Source organism: Bactrocera oleae, chromosome 4, assembly GCF_042242935.1.
Source record: "Bactrocera oleae isolate idBacOlea1 chromosome 4, idBacOlea1, whole genome shotgun sequence".
Lineage (NCBI taxonomy): Eukaryota > Metazoa > Arthropoda > Insecta > Diptera > Tephritidae > Bactrocera > Bactrocera oleae.
In genome coordinates, this window is record NC_091538.1 from 51,549,778 (window position 1) to 51,570,948 (window position 21,171).

General features: G+C 32.8%; 1 protein-coding gene across 3 annotated transcripts; it reads left to right on the forward strand.

Annotated features, from left to right (window-relative positions):
• The first annotated feature begins 1,781 nt into the window (after positions 1-1,781).
• Positions 1,782-18,022, forward strand: wech (tripartite motif containing 71 protein wech). Of its 3 annotated transcripts, none has more exons than XM_036377487.2 (6): positions 1,782-1,881; positions 2,380-3,475; positions 10,159-10,444; positions 11,745-13,659; positions 13,739-13,891; positions 16,492-18,022. In XM_036377487.2, exons 3-6 carry the CDS (start codon positions 10,239-10,241, stop codon positions 16,660-16,662), a joined length of 2,445 nt encoding a protein of 814 aa, XP_036233380.2. In that variant the 5' UTR covers positions 1,782-1,881; positions 2,380-3,475; positions 10,159-10,238; the 3' UTR covers positions 16,663-18,022. The 3 variants fall into 3 exon arrangements, with proteins under 3 accessions (XP_036233380.2, XP_069965452.1, XP_069965453.1); XM_070109352.1 differs by having other exon boundaries at positions 1,789-3,475; positions 11,745-11,910; positions 11,971-13,659; XM_070109351.1 differs by having other exon boundaries at positions 1,787-3,475.
• Positions 18,023-21,171: the final 3,149 nt, after the last annotated feature.

Here is a 21,171-nt window from a genome sequence, read left to right on the forward strand (position 1 = left end):
AGAATAGAACATCTTATTGTCATTTCTTAGGGGGAGGAGAGTGAGTGACAATTTTCGAACAACTGATCGAGATAAATTTCAAACTCAGCAATTTGGTAGTAAAGTAAGAGTCAATCTTCAACTACTCTAGCACGAAGTATTGACCTCAAATAGTGGTCGTTGGAATTGAAACATTATTTTTACAATTGCAACATTATTCCTTTTTGAGAAGGATATAGCTTTCAGATCGATCGGTCGGTTGATTCCCTTCGCAAACTGCGGCGAATTCGGGCGTGATATCACTCGCAACGATTTTTCGGTTAGTGAGCGACATGTTATCCTTCAGATTCTCTGTAAATTTCATTCTCAAGTTTACGACGTCGTGCTTTTTAAACCGTGTCCGGTATAAATCTCATACATAGATAATTATAAAATCGTCAATCGCGATCATCATCATATTAGAACAATTAAAGACATATATATGTAACTTTAGTATCTAATAGACTTTTTCTGTTAGCACAGGACCGTGTAATTACTATTTAGCTCATAAAACGTAATTTAATGTGAAGCGATGCGGACATCTTGTAAGACCAAGTATCTATCCGTTTTTATGCGGCCATGGACTGTCAACATAGCAGAAGAGATAGCCGCTACAACAACGACCAACTATCTATAAGTTAGTGCCATCCATGCAGAAACTTATAGAAAGACCTTAAGTCCACTTGTTGTTTAACGTATAAAATAATTTTTTCTTGATTTTGATCGGTCAGTTTGTATGGCAGCTACATATATGATATAGTGACCGCTTTTGTACTTCCTTTTATAAAGCTCCCTATAGTTTTACACATACATGTACGTGCATGTAAGTATGTATATGTGCTTTAAGTAATGAGTATTCCTGATTCCAATGCGAATGTATTGTGACCCGAAAGCAACTCAGCACGTGCGATAGGGGTGACTTCGTCTACTCTTCTCTCAACGCATTGCATAAAAGGGAGTATTCGACTGATGCGAGTACTCCAAATTTATTATAATATATAGACTTGCCATTCTTGTGTGTACTAGTATATGTGCCTGTATGTATGCATATATGTAAATTTGTATGTCTCCACCGAAGCAGGATACCACAAAAGTCAACAATGTAGTTAGTTGTAAGGATTAATATTTGTAATTTGTTTGATAATATTTATTATTTTTTATATTATTGTATGAAATACTATATAGCATATAATAACAATATACATATATATGTATGTATTTGTATTAAAATGTTAATATAATTTTTATGCGTTTAAATTTTAATTTTTATTGCAGATTTTTTGATATCTCTTAGTTTTTTCTACCATTTGTATACACACTTACTTACAGACAGATGCACACAAATAAAAATATATTTGTACACATTATTAAGGCGCTCTCTTGTCCTGTTTGTTGCGCTTTGGTTTACATTTGTAGCCAACAACAACACCAAAAAGCCAAGAAGTCACCACCACCACCACCACCGTGTCGTTTGGTAGCCCCAATATATTAAGCAAATGGGTACCCAACATTGGGTTTTGGCTAAATACATATGTACGCATGAGCGTAATCGCCTGCGTGCACTCACATCAATGTATATAAATGCAGCGCTATAAAATATATATATATGCACATATGTAAGCTTGACAATTTCTATGTGTTAGTGCATGCCGTAAGTTGGATGTTTGTGTGCGCCCAGAACGCCAGTTGGGCTCTCTCGCCGACTTGCTGATAGGAAATTGGGCAACACAACATAAGGGCGCGCTGCCACAACGGTGAGTTAGTGTCATGTCAGAGCTGTTGTGTGAAAGGTGTATAGTCTTCGTTATTATTGTCCTTAAATCGTGCAACTGAGCGTCTCCGTTGGATTTGTTATATCAAAAAGTATTATCTCTATATATATATATATATATATATATACAAATAAATACATATATATGGTCAGCGTTTAAAAGCAGCTTTGACGAAATTGTGCAAAGCTGGTGCAATGGATTTGATCAGACTTAAATAAATTTATGTGAAATAAATAAAAATAATAATAAACACTATGCAATAATCTAAGGCCATAATATAATATAATAACTAAAATACATGCATGCACAAGTGTATGTAAATAAATATGTATAAGAGTTTTTAAGAGTGCTTTCAAAGCCGAAAATCTAATAAAAGGAGCAGAAGAGTATTACTGATTTTATACTGTTAAAATCATTTTACATAAATTACAACTATAAAATAAATTCTTATAATTACAACTAATAAAAGGGAACGGCTTCAAAAGCGGTACTTTTACAATATATACATACCTATATTATATATACATATATATAATAAAATATTATGCATTAGCGCAAAAAAAACTTTAAATTAAATACAACAATACAGGGGCAGTGCAACAACAAATTAGAAACAAAAAAATCCAATAAAGTAAAATAACAGCAAACTAAAAAAAACTAATGCAAAACAATAAAAAACGCACTTCTTTTAACTTCTGTTACGTTTTCATTGCTGTGGTGCACCCGAAATTCGTAAAGGAAATCAAAAAAGAACAAAAAAAAGAAAAGAACTAACATCATGAACCCGAGAAACAGCGAAGAGCGCTCATAATACGTGAAAAGGCATTAGATTGAAGCATATCTATGTGTATATGACAAACAAACGAGCAAACATACATTCATACAAAAATATATGTATGCACTCAATCAAACAAATAATTTTCATACATATGTAAATACATACATACATATGTATACTTAAAAACATAGAAAGACAATGCGAAGTCAGTTTTCGGCGACACAGTGGAGATTTGGAAAATTATAAACATAACAACAACAATAACGGCAAAAGACCAGCACAAATCGACTGAACTCTTCCAAAGTACTATATGTAAAATCATACAAAAACAACAAAAACGACTTAAAAATAAAATTTTAAATAAATTAATAATTAAATATATAATAAACGAATACTCGTGGCCCTTGCAAGCAACAAAAACAAAAAAATCCAATTGGGAGTCGTTTAGCCCAGCATAGACTGAATACAACCCTAAAAGTATTCATAAATCAAAAACAGAAAAAAATCAAATTTAAGAGAAAATAACATAAAAGAGAAGCGTAAGAGATTGTGTACAACACAAATTTATAAAAACAAGTAAAAACTAATACATAGAATATTTGGGGAGTGAAAGCAAAACAAAAATCCCAGCACCTTTATATATGCAAAGCAAGTATATTCGTATTCATTAGAAGAATAGAAACAGCACGGAGAAGAAGAAGAAGCTGAACAAGACGGCGTAACGCAACACAACCAATAGTCAGAACGTTGTATAAGGGAAACGGAAAAGACCCCATACATAAGTTGGTCGGCCCTTCCTTCGCTTACGAAAACACTGACAGCAGTGACGACGACGCCGATACAACACCAACAACTGCATACGCATACAAATATTCAAACGCAAACTTGTATGCCTGTGCCAAGAAACGTAAGTACAAGCCATCATAGATAAGTTTGTTATAGACAGAGGCTTTGAGTACATACATATATATTATATATAGATGTGTGTAAATGTGCGCATGTTGACACAGTAAAGGTAAAAAGGATATTCGGGACTGCATTCGCTACAACGCATTAAAATCACGTAGGATCCAAATGATAAAAATGCAAATACATACATACTTATGTAAAAAGTTGGGAACATGCATATGTACATATGTATGTATATATGTATGTTGGGTAGATATGTATTTTGTGAAATTGGTAGTCCTATTGGAGAAACTACATCTAACTGTACTAGTGTTATAGATTTTAGTTTCCATTGACACACATTGATATCTAAATACATATTTACACGGTAAACATATGTGTTCATACATAAATATTAAATGTCCACATATACACACATATATGTACATATGTATGCGATATTGAGATTTTAGCTGAATTTTGAAAGATTTGGGTCCTTTAAAAGGTTAGGCCAGTCTAAATATTAAAGACACAAAAAAAACAAATTTTGTTGGTCCAATATACACTTTAGGGTCCCTAAAACATTATACAATGATTTACTATACATTTCTCGAAATTTCGTTTTTTAAATCGCGCGACGATGGTACTTACGCATCCACTTAAAAAATTTTTTATAGCTTCACTATTTACGGCTAATTTTCCGGTAAAAAATCGAACCTTTGTTCAAAAGTTTCAGTTCCCATTTTCAGTTCCTAAAACTACCACTGCTCGTAGAGCTCCACTTCAAAAAGTTGATTCCGAAGATTTGTAACCAAATGACAATATAAACATTTGTATTCACTCAAATATATTATTTAAAAGCCTGAAAGAAGGATATTTGATTTCTTTTTCTTATTCCCAAAATAAGTTGTCAAAGCTAAACCCTTTTTGAGGGCTTTTACTGACCTAACCTCTTAAGAATTGAAAGATTTGGATTCCTTAATGCTTTGACTAATACCCAATCCTTAAAAAAATGAGTACATAAATTGCCAATGTTTCCTATTATATGACGACTTTTTACAGATCGGTTCAATAACTCTCAAGAGTGGTAAATGTTTGATAGAACTTACGATAACGTGTAACGAAGGTGTTCGCCAATTTCGACTTCGTGTTTGAGCCAATCTTGACCTTTGGCATCATTAGTCCAGTAGTGTTGCAAAATAATGGCAATTCCTTCTTCACTTATACTGCGTTGAATAGAGCTGGTGATTCTAAATCAAGTTCCACAGAATTCGTGTTTATTTTGAGTATAAAATCATTAAATGATTGAAAATAACTATTGTGAAATTTCGTATTATGTATGTACAATATCATTTTAAAACATTTTGAAAAATATTGAAAACCAACTTTTAAATTACGCCTTTTCAGACGATACGTATTTTACAACGTTAAAGTTTTGACTTTAACTGTTGACTAACAAAGTTTGGTTTTAAAAAAGATTCCTACATACATATGTATGTATATAATATTGTTATTGAACTTTATTTGAAGCCATCAACAAGCGCTTGATTTTGCCAATTTTTCCTGGTAGCAAGAAAAAGCAATTGAGTTTCTCTTTTACTGGCTTTATTAAACATGTATTTGAATGTGTTATTTTTGTTTTTATACAAAATATTGCGACTAGTGGACCATTCTTCGGAATCACTTTTTATGAGAATGACAACAGGCGAAGGTATTTCTATAAACTTTTCCTATCTGAAACAAAATAAAATACACGATCTCAATTTGCTTAAGACTTGCGGGTAAAGGAAGTTAGCTTTACATACATTTTCACAAAAATACAGTTTTTACAAGACCCAAAAATAAGTAGTAAATTCTTTATGAAAAGTTGGAATAATAACAAAAATAAGAAAAAACGGTTACTTCGGTTGCACCGAAGCTATAATACCCTTCACTAATACAATAAAGTTCCTTACAAGAACTTGATTGCGATCGTTCCGTTTGTACGACAACTATATGCTATAGTGATCCGATCTATAGAATTTCTTCAGGATTACAGTATTGCTTTTGGCAATATCTTATGACAAATTTCGTGAAGATATCTCGTCAAATAAAAAAGTATCTCATATAAGCACTTGATTCCGATCTTTCAGTTTGTATGGCAGCTATATGCTATAGTGGTCACGAATAGTGAATTTTCTACAAAACTATGAGTATTGCAATTTAAATTATTTTTTTTTTATTGAGTAATAAACTTTAGGCGCTAATATGTTTTAAACCGTAAGGTTTACGAAAAAATCGTAATGGAGACCATTTTGTAGAGCATTCCATTTCCTACAAATTCTTGAAACGAGATATTGTTTCAAGTAGTTGGCAGTGAGATATGAATTTTTTTATCTGATAATAAGAAGAAAAAAACTTTTTTAAGAGTATCAAGCTACTACTACTACTATTTAGAATATAAAAATCGTACGTAATTTAGTAAAAAATATTATTGTGAAGCTACAGTTTAAATTTCAGGTAGATAAGCACGATTGCTTTGAGTACCGTCGTCTCCCGCTTTGAAAACGCAAGGCAATATTTTTTTTTGCTCTTCTACGAATTGAATTAGGTTTTTAGGACCCTAAAGTGTACTTGAAGTTTTTTTCAAAGTCTTAAACTGGCTAACCGCTGAAAAGTATAGGTTAAAAGTAAAAAGGTACCAAAACGAATATATTCACCTGCAAGCCTTATATTTTGAATTTCTTCTCGCTGAAATTGCGTTCTTTACTTCTTTAAGCTGAAAATTGTAGGAAATTTCTTAAATCCAACACATAATAGGGTTACTATCTGGTGAAAAAAAATCTGAAATCTGTAAGCATGAATATACACATATACATACATAAGGTGGTACGAAGTTATTAAATTTCGTGCAAGAGTGTAGCAAAGAAATTACATAGGTACATACATTGTACATAGTTATAATACTTTTGCATTCTGCGCACTTTGTGTGTTTTGCCCTTATCTTAATACAGTCCTTAGCATTTCATTTGGCATATCGTGTCCTTAACTCCATACGTCACTATATAGGTATGTATGTATCTGTGTGTTTGCTTTGTAATGCCATACAAATAAATATGTAATGGATTTGGGTGTACGTGGCTGGTGAGTAAGGGTACCTTCCAGAAGGACACACAAATCGCAATAGTAGTTAACCTTTTTAGGGGTGAGTTTACTTTTAGTTCAAATTTCTATGAATAACAGGGGTGGTTTTTCTTCGACTGTCTGCCTTCATGGCCCTGCGGCACTCTTCTCAAGAAAATCAGTTATACATGTGTGTGTGTGTATGTATGTATATATTCGGTCAGGCAGATGATTCCTTACGCATTCGCTACGCATCGATTGTAAAAGAAGAAAATAATAAACGAAAGCAAAGCGAAGACCGAACTAGAAAACTCGACTTCCATGTGTATATGTTTGTGTGTGTGTGTTTGTGCTAAATACCTACTTTGTGCGGATATGCATTCAGCCGTTAACAGATGACTCGCCTAGAATTTCGTTCAACGGTAATGAGCAAAGGGACATTGATTTACGCTGCAGTTCTCTTGTTAATGCCTTTTTAGCATCTCTTTGAAATTCGCACAATTATTCAATTTATTTGATTTATTTACCATATTTATGCACCTATGCACGTATACGCATATGGATGTATGTCTATGTGCATTATTTCTTTGAAACAAATTTTAATTGTAGTTGCATCCGTGCTCCTTTGTATGTGTGTGTGCATCTGCATGTGCTACTTGTTAGTGGGAATATCCATAATTTCGGTAAAATCTTTATTCAGGTATACAGATACCTGGTGCGGGTCCTTTGCACCATTTTTAAAGATGTTAAGAGTACCTTGCAGAAACGTTTATGCTATTGTGAGATATCAGTTGTCTTCGATTCGTCAACCGCTAGAGAGTTGTGAATCGAACATGTTAAACTGCTATTCAAATAGACTGGCAGCACTAACGGTTAAATCTTGTGCTAAGATACCTAGTAACCTTTTGGACCATTTCTATAAACAATTATATTTTATTTTAAGACTTAAATTTTTAAAAGCAAATGAAAATCTATGCCATTCAAAGAGGTAAAGCAGTTGTAAACTCTGTTAAACAAAACTTGGTAGTATTGAAGGAAGCGGTTATACTCTCTTCTCTATCGAATTCACACGGTGGAGCATAACTCTTATTAAATAGCTTTGACTATAAAAACCACTAGTTTGCTTGGCTTCCGTCTGTCGACCCATGACCAATGAAATTTTAGGACCTTATGTATATTCATAGTAATCTGAAGTTCTTTCAGTGGCTTTAACATTATTCTGTAGAGGAGGAGACATCACTTGATTTGAAGTTTAGGGTGGTAAGGTTATTAAAACAGCGCAAGGCTCTGTAAATTTTCTCTTTCGTTTCTGGATGAGTATTTTTTCAAGTAATACCACCATTAAAATAGCAAACGACTATGATTGAAAGAGTATACTCCAATAAGTGCAGACCTGGGGAGTTATTTGCAAACAAATACATACATACATATGTATTATAAAATGTATTTTAGAGAATTTAGCTTTTATCGTAAATATGGGTGATCCCTGGTTGAATATAAATTAGTTGCAAATACGTAGACCAAGCTGTTTTGGAAAGATTTTAGACATACATAATTTAAAGACAGAGTGCCGATAGAAGTCTACTCGTGTTATAGAAAAATTCAACCAAAAACTGCTATTTGCGATCCAACTTTTGCTATCGATACAGCAATCATGTTATAATGTCATACAACTTATTTAACTAATATGTTGAAATCCATATTCAGTCTATTTGATAATTGTATTACATGTATTATAATATTTCGATTGTAACAACCCAGATTTTTAATCCAACCAAATATTTTCGGATTTATAACCGACTACCGTATGCCCCATTTCCAATCATGTTGTTGTTGTAGCGACAGAATTCTGCCGAGTTGACAGTCCTTGACCGGAATAAATCCGGGTCCGTTCCGGTTACGTAGACCCGACTGTCGTGGGAACGGCCCCATTTCCAATCATAAGAGAAGATGTTTTGCTTTATTCTGGCCTTAAATAGTTTTACGCTGAAAGTTCGAGCGATTTTTTAGACGTAAAATTCTAACTCACATACATATAAATAATTTCGGATTTTTTCGTGACCGAGATTAATAGTGTGGTTACGTACGTTACGTTGAAGACCCCATAAAGTACCTATAGCTATAAATGATTAGCGTGCTGATCGATATTCTCGAGAGAATGACCGTGAAAATATCGATCTGAAATTCTACTACTTTTCTCTATAAGAAGCTGCTCATTTGCCAGAAGCATCGATTTTGGAGCGCTATATCATGTGGCGGACATTTAAACCGATCGAAAAATAAACCAAATTCTTGTATGGGAAATGACAATGCTATAATCTTCGAACTTATTATTCAGATTGGACTACTACTTGTATAACATAAATCAACCATTCAAACGGACCAATCAAAAGCAAGATTGAGTTCTTCTTAAAAGTTATTTTTTTCCTTATTAATTAACCTTAATTCGACTTGAAGGTTGCTTACATCAATGGAAAGAACTAGCAAGATGTTTTTCTTTGGAACTATGTAGAACTATAATATCTCTCTTATGACATGTAATAAATTGAACAGAATTTTTATAGTAAAACTAAGTTTTTTTGTGATTATTTAACATGGCCTAGTAATTTGCATAAAAAGCAGATCTTAACGGTTGGAGTTTGATTATTTAAAGCAAAATCTGTTTTCTTATTCATTTCAATACTCAACTAGCTGACCCGGCAAACGTTGTTTTGCCATATACATTATTTTTTAGAAATAGTTTTTTAGGAAAGAAGTACACAAATAATACTCCAAAAAAAGGGAAGAGAAATGTATAGAGAGTGAGATAACTGATTCCTTGATAGAGCCTTACATAAAAACTATAGTAAACTACAATTATTATATTCGATTGTCATTTTGTGGATGGAACAAAATCGCAATTAAAAATCAGGGCAGATAATCGTATAAGGGTTAACATGGTCTATATAAATATGTATATATGCATTCAGACTAGACCGCAAACATACACACCTACAGTTATTGAAAGGTAACCAGGATAAGCTGCGCTGGCTATAATCCTGCCTTTATTTGATGAATTTCTGGCAGCTGAAAACGAATGTCTTTCTTTATAAATCAATGTACTCAAAGAGCGGAACTGATACTTTACCATTTAATAGTTTTCCGAAAATAGTAAAAACAAAACACATGTTACCCACACATATACACGCACAAAAATGTGTTTACTGAAATTGAAACAAAAGCAAGCCAAGCGAAGATTATTTGTGACCTGTGCTGTCTCCCTGCTGCAAGATACCTGTGTCTGACGCCCTTTTAACAGCACCGCCGACTGATCAAATTGCATAGTGTTGTTCGCGCTTCCGTCAGAAACACTTCGAGATAGTCGAGTATAAAAATTTTGTTTTAAAAACATAAAATTTTTGTTTTAAAAACAAATCAGTTTTGTTTCAAAAAGATTTCAATTTTGTTTTCAACAATTGTTGAAACTAAACCGTAAAATAAACTCAAAGTTTATTTAAAACAAAAAAATACTTAAAAACATTTCTAAGTATTTTACAGTATTTGTAAAAAGGAGTGAATTAGTGTATTTTTGTATTTGTATTTTCCAATCTTCAAATTCAGTGTGCGAAGTTAATTGTTGGAGTGGTGGACGTGTGTTCGATTGACCGCGAAATTTTACTCGCCGTATTAAGCACGATTTTATGATGGAACTCATATCGGGAAATTCCTCCAGCGTACAACAACAAATGGCAGCCGGTAATAACCCACCGAACGGTAGCAATGGCCAAATTCCAAATGGCACTGCAGAACGTTTGCTAGCCGATTTTTTCGATACCTTTCCATCATGGGATATGACCGCTGCTCGTGCTGCCCCTCCGCCATTGATGCAGCCGTTAAGTAATGAAATGTAAGTACATATATGTTAAGTCTACTATTTCATATTAGAGTGGAGCGAAAAAAAAATTTTTGTTTTGCTTAGCCTGAGGGATTTTTGGAAATTTTTTTTTTTTAACATCTATATGCGGCCCACGGACTTTCGAGTACGGTAAATTTCGAGTTAAAATTTTTTTGGGACAAAAGCAATTTTTTTTGCTTAAATCTTGATAACTTTTAATTGGCCAGAAAGAGGACTCTCCACAGCTTCTAAAACTAAAAGTTAACTTTAAAAGTTAAACAAATGTTTTTTTCTCCAAAATTTTTTTTGTTATAATTTACAAATTTTACCCTCAGGCTAAGCAAAAAATTTTTTTTTTCGCGCTACCCTATTTAATATATAACATTAGAGACCCGAATTTGTGTTGGAAAAGTAGTAAGAAGTGTGTTTGACTTTTTATACCCTTAAGGAACACAATTTATGGAGATTCGGTGGAATCATCTTCCACAATTAATCTAAGGTAGTCTAACTGTATTTTCATTTGTTCACATCCAAGTCAAAACAAAGGTATTGGAACTTGTTGCATACTAGTCAAAAGATTGACTGTAGTCATAACCATATGTAGACATTTACTTAAAGGCACAAACAAATTACAGTTTTTTCAAACGGATTTTGAGAATTCGATACACGGCCTTCATTTTTTTCAGTCTATTCCATTGATCAATATTAATACCTAAAAACTCACTTAAAACCATATTCTAAGAACGGGGGCGGAACGTTTTAAAGGTCATATTAACATTTTCCCAGTATAAAACGTCGGGGCCCTTTAAAGTATATATAAATGTTCAGTGTGACGAGCTGAATCGATTTTGCCATATATCCATCTGTATATATGCGTACTAGTCTCTCAGTTTTCGAGATAAGGATCTGAAATTTTGCACTCGCCATTTTCTCCTGCGACTATGCTGTTACAAACAATTCTTAGATGAACAAAACTGTTATACAAGTATGTTACTGTGTAAGAGAGAGTCATCAGGAAGTATCCTAACAAAGTTATTATCAAGGTAAAAACGTTGGAAATGATCATGCTTAAGCTTTGTGAACGGTTTTTCAAAGGAAAATAATGCTGTCACTGTCCGCTGGAACTATATTAAGATTAATATGTATAGATCCCTTTTGATCATAGATCTGATAATCTGACACCGATAATTTCCATGTAATGTTCAAAGTAGACTAGTACTTTTAAGGCATGAAGTTCAGCAGTCTTTTTCTTTAAATCTTCCACTATTTATTTCTGTCGCTAACTTGAGTTTGTTTATTGTTCTCTTTTTAGTTCGACTCCTAACAACGACGCCATCTTTAATAACTACTTTGGTGCTATAGAACAGCCATCAGGTGATTTGGGTAATATTGGGATACCCAGACCGCCTATAAATCGGCCTAAAAAATTCCCATCTGAGTCGTCGAGCAATTCGAGTATGAATTGCGGTTGGTGTGAAGTAAGTGCTTCCATACGTTGTATTGAATGTAATGAGTTTATGTGCAATAATTGTCTACAGGAACATCGCAAGAGTCCTGTATTCGCGAATCATGCAATCGTGTCGTTGCCTGCACCGATCGGTACAGCCACCTCACCCACTGGTGGAGTCTCTAGTGCAACATTAACAGCTGTAACACCAGCAGCACCACCGTTAGCACCACCACCATCGCCCAGCTACATTTGTGATCTACACAATGAGATGATGCGTTACGTTTGCGATTCGTGCAAAAAGTTAGTCTGTCAATGTTGTACGCTGCACGAACACAAGGAGCACAATTACGCTTCCATAGCGAGTTTCGTCGATGAAGCCAACGACAAGATACAATCGGCCATTGAAAGTAGCCGTACGGGCACCAAGTGCATTAAGAGTAGTATTGATAAGGCATTGACATTTATACGAATGATTGAGCGCAATTGCATCGAACTGAGTGACACGATACGGAAAGCCTTTCGACAATTCATAATTGCCATCGAGGATCGCGAACGTTTCCTATTGGATTTTGTTGATAAATTGCGTCAACGTCGCCTGGCCACTCTACACGATCAAATGGCCGGCTTGAAATCGGCACTTTCCGGACTTGCTGAAACTTCCGATATGTTGCAAAAAATATGCGAGAATAGCGGACGCATGGATCACATTGAGATTGCGATGAAGGTCTCAAATGGAGAGCGACAACTCGAACAATTCGCTGCCATATATAAAGATTTACAGCCAAAGCAAGAGATGTTCGGTTTCATTTCGCCGGACTATAATATATTGCAAGATATACGCAGTCAAGGAGGAATTGTGTTGGTGGACGAACAAAATATGCCAATAGTAAACGGTGGTGGCGTAATAGCCGCTGTAGGTGCCGAAATGGGTGCCGTTATGCCGATAGCCAATCCTAATATGCCTGTTGCCAACGTAGCGATGCCACCGAATATGCGTCGCCCGTTCATCCGTGAGAATAGCTTCCATAGTATTCCGTCACCATTGTTGCCAGTACGTGGTGGTAGTGCATGTGGTTTTCAGAGTACCGGACTCGAATGGGAACTCAGCGTATTACGCACTTCGCCAAATCTGCATTTTGGTGCACCGCGCAGCACACAGGCCATACCCGGTTCTCTAGAGCATGTAAAGGCACGTAATTCGAATGCACTATCGCTATCTTTCGCCACAGAGGGCCATGACGATGGACAGGTTAGCCGCCCGTGGGGTCTGTGTGTTGATAAGATGGGTCATGTTTTGATCTCAGATAGACGCAATAATCGTGTGCAAGTTTTTAATCCGGATGGCACTTTGAAGTTCAAATTCGGTCGCAAAGGTGTTGGCAATGGCGAATTTGACTTGCCGGCTGGCATTTGTGTCGACATAGATAATCGTATTATTGTTGTCGACAAGGATAATCATCGTGTGCAGATTTTCAATGCGGCTGGCATGTATTTGTTGAAATTCGGTAGCTATGGCAAAGAGTATGGACAATTCCAATATCCGTGGGATGTGGCTGTAAATTCGCGTCGTCAGATCGTTGTCACCGATTCGCGTAATCATCGTATACAACAGTTCGACTCGGAGGGCCGTTTCATACGACAAATCGTATTCGACAATCACGGTCAGAATAAGGGCATTGCTTCACCGCGTGGTGTATGTTATACACCAACTGGCAATATTATAGTATCGGACTTTGACAATCACTGTCTATACCTGATCGATCCAGATATTAATGAGGTATGTTTGGAGCATTAAGTATATGTTTGCGATTATATATATATTTACAATGTTACTTAAGTTTGTGCCTTTGTTTCAGATCTTGTCTGCTAAAGGCCATGAGGGTACTGGCATCCAAGAATTTAATCGCCCTTCTGGTATTTGCTGTGATGACGACGGACGTATTATCGTTGCCGATTCAAAGAATCAACGTATAATCGTTTACAGTCCTAGCTTGGAATATCTCTGGAGTGTAAGTTGTCGAAAAATTTCCTTAATCCTTAATTAGATGTTCAGTAACATAGTTCAAATTGTTTCCTTCAGTTAAAACTGAAAACAGGCCGGAACAATAGCCTAACACTTGTAGAAGTTAATGATGCCATTGCTTAACCTAGAAAGTTGTCTCGTACAATATGAAATTGTAAATCTCAGTAAATTCGCAATTTGACCAGATATTGGTCGAGCTTTTCCAACTAATTGCAGATAGGTCATTTACTACGAGTATATCACAACTACATACTATATGAACTGAACAATATTTGGCCTTCGGCGAGATTGAGTCAAAAACAAATATCTCTACCTACCTTGAGTACTAATCTTAACTAGAATCCAATTAAAATTTTCATGACATTTCATTCAACGTTCTCAAATTATTGATCTTTAAGTGACGCTATCTCTACAATCTCTGTTTTATTACAATGGAAAAAGTGAGTTTTTGGCTTTGAGAAAATATTGCTGTACCGAATTGATGAAGTTACGCTGTAAACTTTGACTAACAGCGACTATTTTCTCTTTCCAAACAGTCAAAAAGTGGCTCGCTGGAAGAAAGATTTCACGAAAATGAGGAGGTCAAGATGGAAATAAGCGTATATTTGAAAATTTCATACAATGGAACCAGTATTCAAATATTGGCTGACTGTTATAGCAAATGCATTACTCTAGATAAATATTGTGTGGAAGAAAAAAACATATTTCCATTTAAAACTCGATCTTTTATGGTTAGACCAAAGATTTTACAATTCATGTAGTACATTTTTTTACCCTGAACAGGTGTATTAAGCTTGCCATGAAGTTTGTAACACCCAGAAGAAATTGTCGAAGACCATATATAATATATATATGTTTATAGGTATACAAGGCGTGTACCAAGGAATAGGTGAATTTTGAATTTTTTGAAAAGTACTTATTTATTCATCAATATCTATTTTGTCCCCTTCAAAGTAATACCCCTCGGATATAATACAATTGTTCCAACGCTTTTCCCAATCCTCGAAGCACTTCTGTAATGTGCTTTTCGATATGGCCATCAGCCCTTTCTTCGATTCTGACTTGATCTCATCAATTGTGGCAACACGCTTTCATTGGTTTCTTCAGTTTTGGGAATAGGAAACAGTCGCACGGAGCCAAGTCTGGTGAATACGGAGCTTGAGGCATGATTACGGTTTTGTTTTTTGGCCAAATAATTACGTACTGATGTGTGAGCTGGTGCATTATCGTGATGCAGAATCCATGATTTTTTTCCACAATTCCGATCGTTTGAGCCGTATTGCTTCACGCAAACGTTGCATATCTTCCTTATAGTATTCCTTATTAACTGTACAACCTTTTAGCCGAAACTCGTGATGCACCACACTATTGTAATCAAAGAAAACAGTGAGCAAAACCTTCACATTTGATCGAACTTGGCGTGCCTTTTTCGGTTTTGGCTCATCTGGCAGCTTCCATTGGGATGATTGGGCCATAGTTTCGACGTTGTAACCATATACCCACGTTTCGGCACTAGTTATGACCCGTTTGGGCAAACCCGGATCGTTGTTGACGACATTCAATTGCTCAAAATTTAGCAATTTTGAAACAAAATTCGCTGCCACACGTTGCCCAAAACATTCAAGAAAATTTTATGGCATGAGCCGATTGATATGCCAACATCCTCTGCAATTTTCCTATAAGTGATTCTACGAATTTCAAGAACAATTTTTTTCACTGTTCGATATTTTCTTCGCATTTTGACGTGGCAGCACCTCCAGGATGCTCGGCCTTCAGTAAAGCCCTTGTAATACTTATAAACATTTTTTTGAGACCAAGTGGACTCTGCAGTCAACATTTTAAGTGCCTTGGAGCACTTTATTCCATTTTTAACGCAAAATTTCATACACATTCTTTGATCCATTTCTTTCGAAAATCAAAAAGAGAAGAGCACACAAAAACCTGACTAATCTTCTCTGTTGTCAAAAACAAACTACTAATCGAAATTGGCTCCTAATGCAAGCACATGATAAACATATGTGTCCGATTATAACAAAAATAAAATATCGATAATCGAATGACCACAGCCCGCGAAAAATCAAAATTCACCTTTTCCTTTAAACACACCTCGTACATGATCAGCTTGACGAGTTGAGTCGACTTAGCCATGATGTTCGGCTGTCTGTCTATTCTTTTCTTCCCAACCGCTTTCTTGGCGGAGCCGCCGATATCGGATCACTATAGCATATAGCTGTCATACAAACTGACCGTTCAAAATCAATTCCCTGTATGGAGAACTTTTTTATTTGACAAGCTATTTTTACGAAATTTTCCATAGATTATTTTCTAAGGCAACACTACAATCTTCGAACATATTTTTCAGATTAAACCCCTATATCCAATAGCTGCCATTCAAACTGATCGATTAAAATCCCATGCTTGAATGAAAGCTTTTTTATTTGACAAGATATCTTCACGAAATTCTGCATAGATTATTGTTCGGATTGGACCACTATTTCATATAGCTGCAATACAAACTGATTGAAAAGATCTTTTTCCTGTTTTAACTAAAAGTATTCTAAATTTCTTGAAATTTCATTCCTACAGATTGAGATACGTCCATCAGTTAATCCATTGATGCCACAAACTCTGGACGAGAAGGATCGCACATGTGATGTGGCACTAATGCCTGATGGCCGCATAGTTTTCCTTATCGAATTATCGCCAGATTCCAAAGAAGGCACAAATCCTTATAAAAGATTTGTACACGTTTTTTAATTATAGTTGAAAACCGAATATTTTATTTCTACAATTGTATGCAATGCATATCAATTAACAATTGTACGTAAGTTTATATGAAATTTGAATTATTTTATTTTGTGTTATACACTTTTTTGTTTTGTTTAATATTGTAATTAACTGTAATCAAGTGCATGTGTTTGTGTGGTACTTTGGTTATACTTTTTAAAGAAGACTGACTGCCAAAGCGACTAAGACATGAAATTATAAGCACGCCACTAATACCAATCTCGACAGTGTTTTATGTGAAAATTCACTTGATTGTGTTCATTAGAATTTAAAAGTAACAAAAATTAGTAAAAATATTTAGTCTGTAAGTGCGCATAAAATATTATATATGTATATTGAAAATTTATAAATACTATTAAAAGAGTATAAATTATATTTAAAAGATTTAACAAATTGTATTCATACAAACATACATATAACATATATATGATACATATATACATATATATATATATTACTAAAGTTTAGCAAATTTGTATGTTGATAAATATCACATACACATGTATGTAGATATATACGCGTATGTTTGACAAAAAACGCAATTCCATATTATATACCTACATACGAGTGTAATTACATATGAAAATAGTAACATATACATACTTACAATATGGTTAATGAGATTTCAAACTTGTGCCAGCATACATACATACCATATGTACATCTATAAAAAGTTCACTATGCAAAGTATGCAAAAATATTTATGAATATAGAAAAATGACAAAAAAAAACACATCATAAAACTTCTTGAGTAACAAGCCAAAACTTATTGTTCCTCGATCGATCCAAAAAAAGTGAAACAATTAAAAAAAATTGATGTGAAGCAAAGCGAAAATTTTGAAATTATTACTATAGTATTAATGATAAAAAGAAAATCTTTAGCGAAAATATAGTTGTAATGCATATATACATATATAAAATATAACATCTAATCGATACGTACATACACACAAGCATATAGTTGTAAGTTAGCGAATTTCAAGCATAAATTAACGATTAACTGTACCTATTGGTTAGTAGGCCAATAAAAACGAGAACGCTGGCGTAATGAGAACGAGCGAAAGTAAAAAATACAAAAAACAAATTGAAAAAATTTAAATACAGTAAAACTTACATAATTTGTAATTGTCTGCGGCTGCTGTTCACACCACCAAAAGTCCTTCCAAAGTCAAAAAAACAAAAAAAAAAATCAGCATTAAATGCAGTAAAATTCCATTTACTCACACCTCGAACGCAAACTAACCACTTGCCAGGCGGGTGTCGCCGTGCGAAAATTGTTTTACAAAAAATTGATACTCTAAAAGCAAACAAAACAAAAAAAAAAAAACAACGTACAATTTTATATTTGCAAAAGCGTATATTTATTATTTTTATAAGTACATATGTAAGCGTGTATATGTATAAAGTTTTTCTTTGTCCTTTTCTAAGCAGTTACGCGACATTAAACAACTCCGCATGCAAACAAAGCAAAGACAACAAATGAAAAACGAATATGTATGAAATTGTGTTAAACATTAAGAATGTGATCGAAATTTCAGCATGTTCTTTGAAAGACTTTAAATTAGATGCTAAAACAACAATTACAAATTAAATAATATAGTAAATTAAAAATATATGTATGTATATAGACTAGTTTTTGTGATCCCTGGTAGTAACCAGATGGAATTCCACATTTTGTAAAACACGAATGAAAAACCAATTACCAACAACAATTATAAACACAGCAGATAGCAATAAAAGAAAATAATATGCATGCAAAGAAACAAAAAAAAAAAAACAAAAAATAATTAATACAGTTGCATACAAAATATTATTGGCAAACAAGAACAAACATGTTAAGCAAACGCCATTGAAATGAGATTTTGAGACTGTTGAGTGCATATGTCATATTCATTAAGATGAAGAAGAAAAATTCATGTTTAGTAAGGAAAATAAGTAACCAAAGGCGCAAAATTACTAAAGTAATTTTATTGCTAAATTTTTGGTATAAAAATATTAAACAGCAAAAGTTAAATAGACCTAAGCAGCAGCAGCAATTAAGTCGCGTATTTGTAGGTTATGTATATGCAATTAAAAAAGTTTGATTTTCCAAAAAAAAAATGCTTAAATGTTATGCAACAACAAGCTATTTAAGTACAAGTAGTTATATAAATAAATGCAAAAATTCAAAGTAAAATGATCTCAAATTTAAAATTAACTGTAGCAAAACAAGAAAAAAAGGAGTGAGTTGGTAGAATTATTTTAAAATAATTTACTGGGCATAAAATTGCAGTGTAATATTTTATATAATTATGCTTTTATATTTTAAAATAATGTAAAAAATATATTTTAAAAAAATATTACCAACTTGCTCATTAAATATAGAAATAATTTTTGCAATTACATTCGGTTTAACTGCTTTTCATTGCAAAGAACTGATGACTTTGATTTCATAGAATTCCTATATTGTTATTTTTAATAATTAAAAATATTAATTTAAAAAAGACTGCCATACCGAAAAACACAGTTTACAGTATACAAAAAAAGAGCCATTTTAAATTGTTATTAAACAAAAAAATATATATTTTACATTTTAGTTTCTGTTTTTTCATTTAATTATATTTAAAAAAAAAAGTTGCAGCCATAGGCTTTTAATCAAAATATTAGTTAAAAATATATTTTCAATACAAAAACGACAACAGATTTTACAACATACTTTTCTTTACTGCTAGTTTAACATATTGGCAGCACTGTTTGTATATGTAATGATTAAATTTGTATAATTTAAATTTTTGTACACTGATACATTCATACATACCTACTAAATTTACAACTAATGCAAATATATTTTTAAAAAAATATTTACTATTATATTTATTGAACAAAAATACATAAAAATGTAAAAGTAATTTATCTACGCATAAAATGTTTTATAAAACGTTAAATTACATGTAAACAAATGCATATACATATATATATGTAATTTTGACTTTTGTCATTATATTGTGTAAACGCGAAACCATTCTGTTAGTACAAATTGTAGTTTTGGGTAACTCGTACACGGTATTTTACTCTAAATCAATTTCGTTGTATGTAGTAAAATTTATTTTGCCAATTATATATGTATGTATTGTGAAAGCAAAAATTAGTTTTTCCATCAAGAAGCTGAAACTATTTGAAAGCGAACAAAAAATAATAATGAAAATTAAAAAAAAAAAGAAAAAATAATTAAGAAAATAATTATTATCAAAATAAATTGATAATTATGAGGCTTGTTCATAAACGCAACAATAAAATTAAATTAATTACAAATCACGCAAGAAATAAATATTAGAAATTTTAACTTGATTTTTTACGCAGTTTTTAAATTTTGAATAGTATTAATATTATTAATTTTAAATAATTTTTTATACGATTATTTTTGGCTGTCTAAAAATGCAATGCAAATATTAAATAATAATAAAAAAATAATTAAAAATTAAACTTAGCTTAGCGAAACTAATGATCAGCTGATATACCCACCAATTGTTAATGAGTTAAGTTGCGTGGTTTATAAAAAAATCGGCTTCGGCACGCATTTAAATTTAGTATAATAACGATTTCGGCTACGTACTATATGCTGCTGATTAAAAGCTAAAATGCCTATTGCTGTATTATGATTTATAAAAGTAAAAAAAAAAATTGAGACAAAATTACAATTTTGTAATTACAACGCATAATTTAATAAAAATCGATGCTAAAAAATTAAATATTCATTAAAAACCGATAAATTTAGAGGATAACGGAGCGAAAATTATTTTATACCCAAACAAATACATAAATCGTAAAATTAAGAAAATACTATTTTGAACTAAAAACTACATACATACATTTCTAAAATATATAACTCAATTTTATACCTACAAACAATTATGAAAAAAGCTACATTACTACTACGTACTTAAAATCGAGCAAACATATTAAAAAAAATATTCAAAATATTAAAAAAAAATTTAACCAAAATAATGAAATGCTCGGTAAACAATTAGAAAGCATAAACTTACTAACATTTTAGCGCATAAGCGAGTTCAAAAGTATTTTAATATCGATAAACAAGACGATAAATGATTATGAACAAAATATATGCTTAGATATGCATAAATATTGAATGAAAAGCAATTTGAGTACAAATCTAAAGTACAAATTAGCGCTAAACGCATTTAAATATGAAATTGGTGCGTTAGCAAAATAAAAATAAATATTATTATATACAAACAATTTAAAAAATTGGGTAATAAATACTTAATGCTGTTACTACTCAAAACTGCATAAATATGAAACATATATGAAAATCTAATTAAATTAAATTAAACTAATGTAGCTAAAAAAATGTAAGAAAAAAATTGAAAAACAAAAAACACAACACGTGGTTAACATGCATTTAAAATTGAGAACAAAAAAAAAAACATTTTATGAAAGTTGGCGTATGCAAAGAACAAATTAACATAAACTTATCAAATA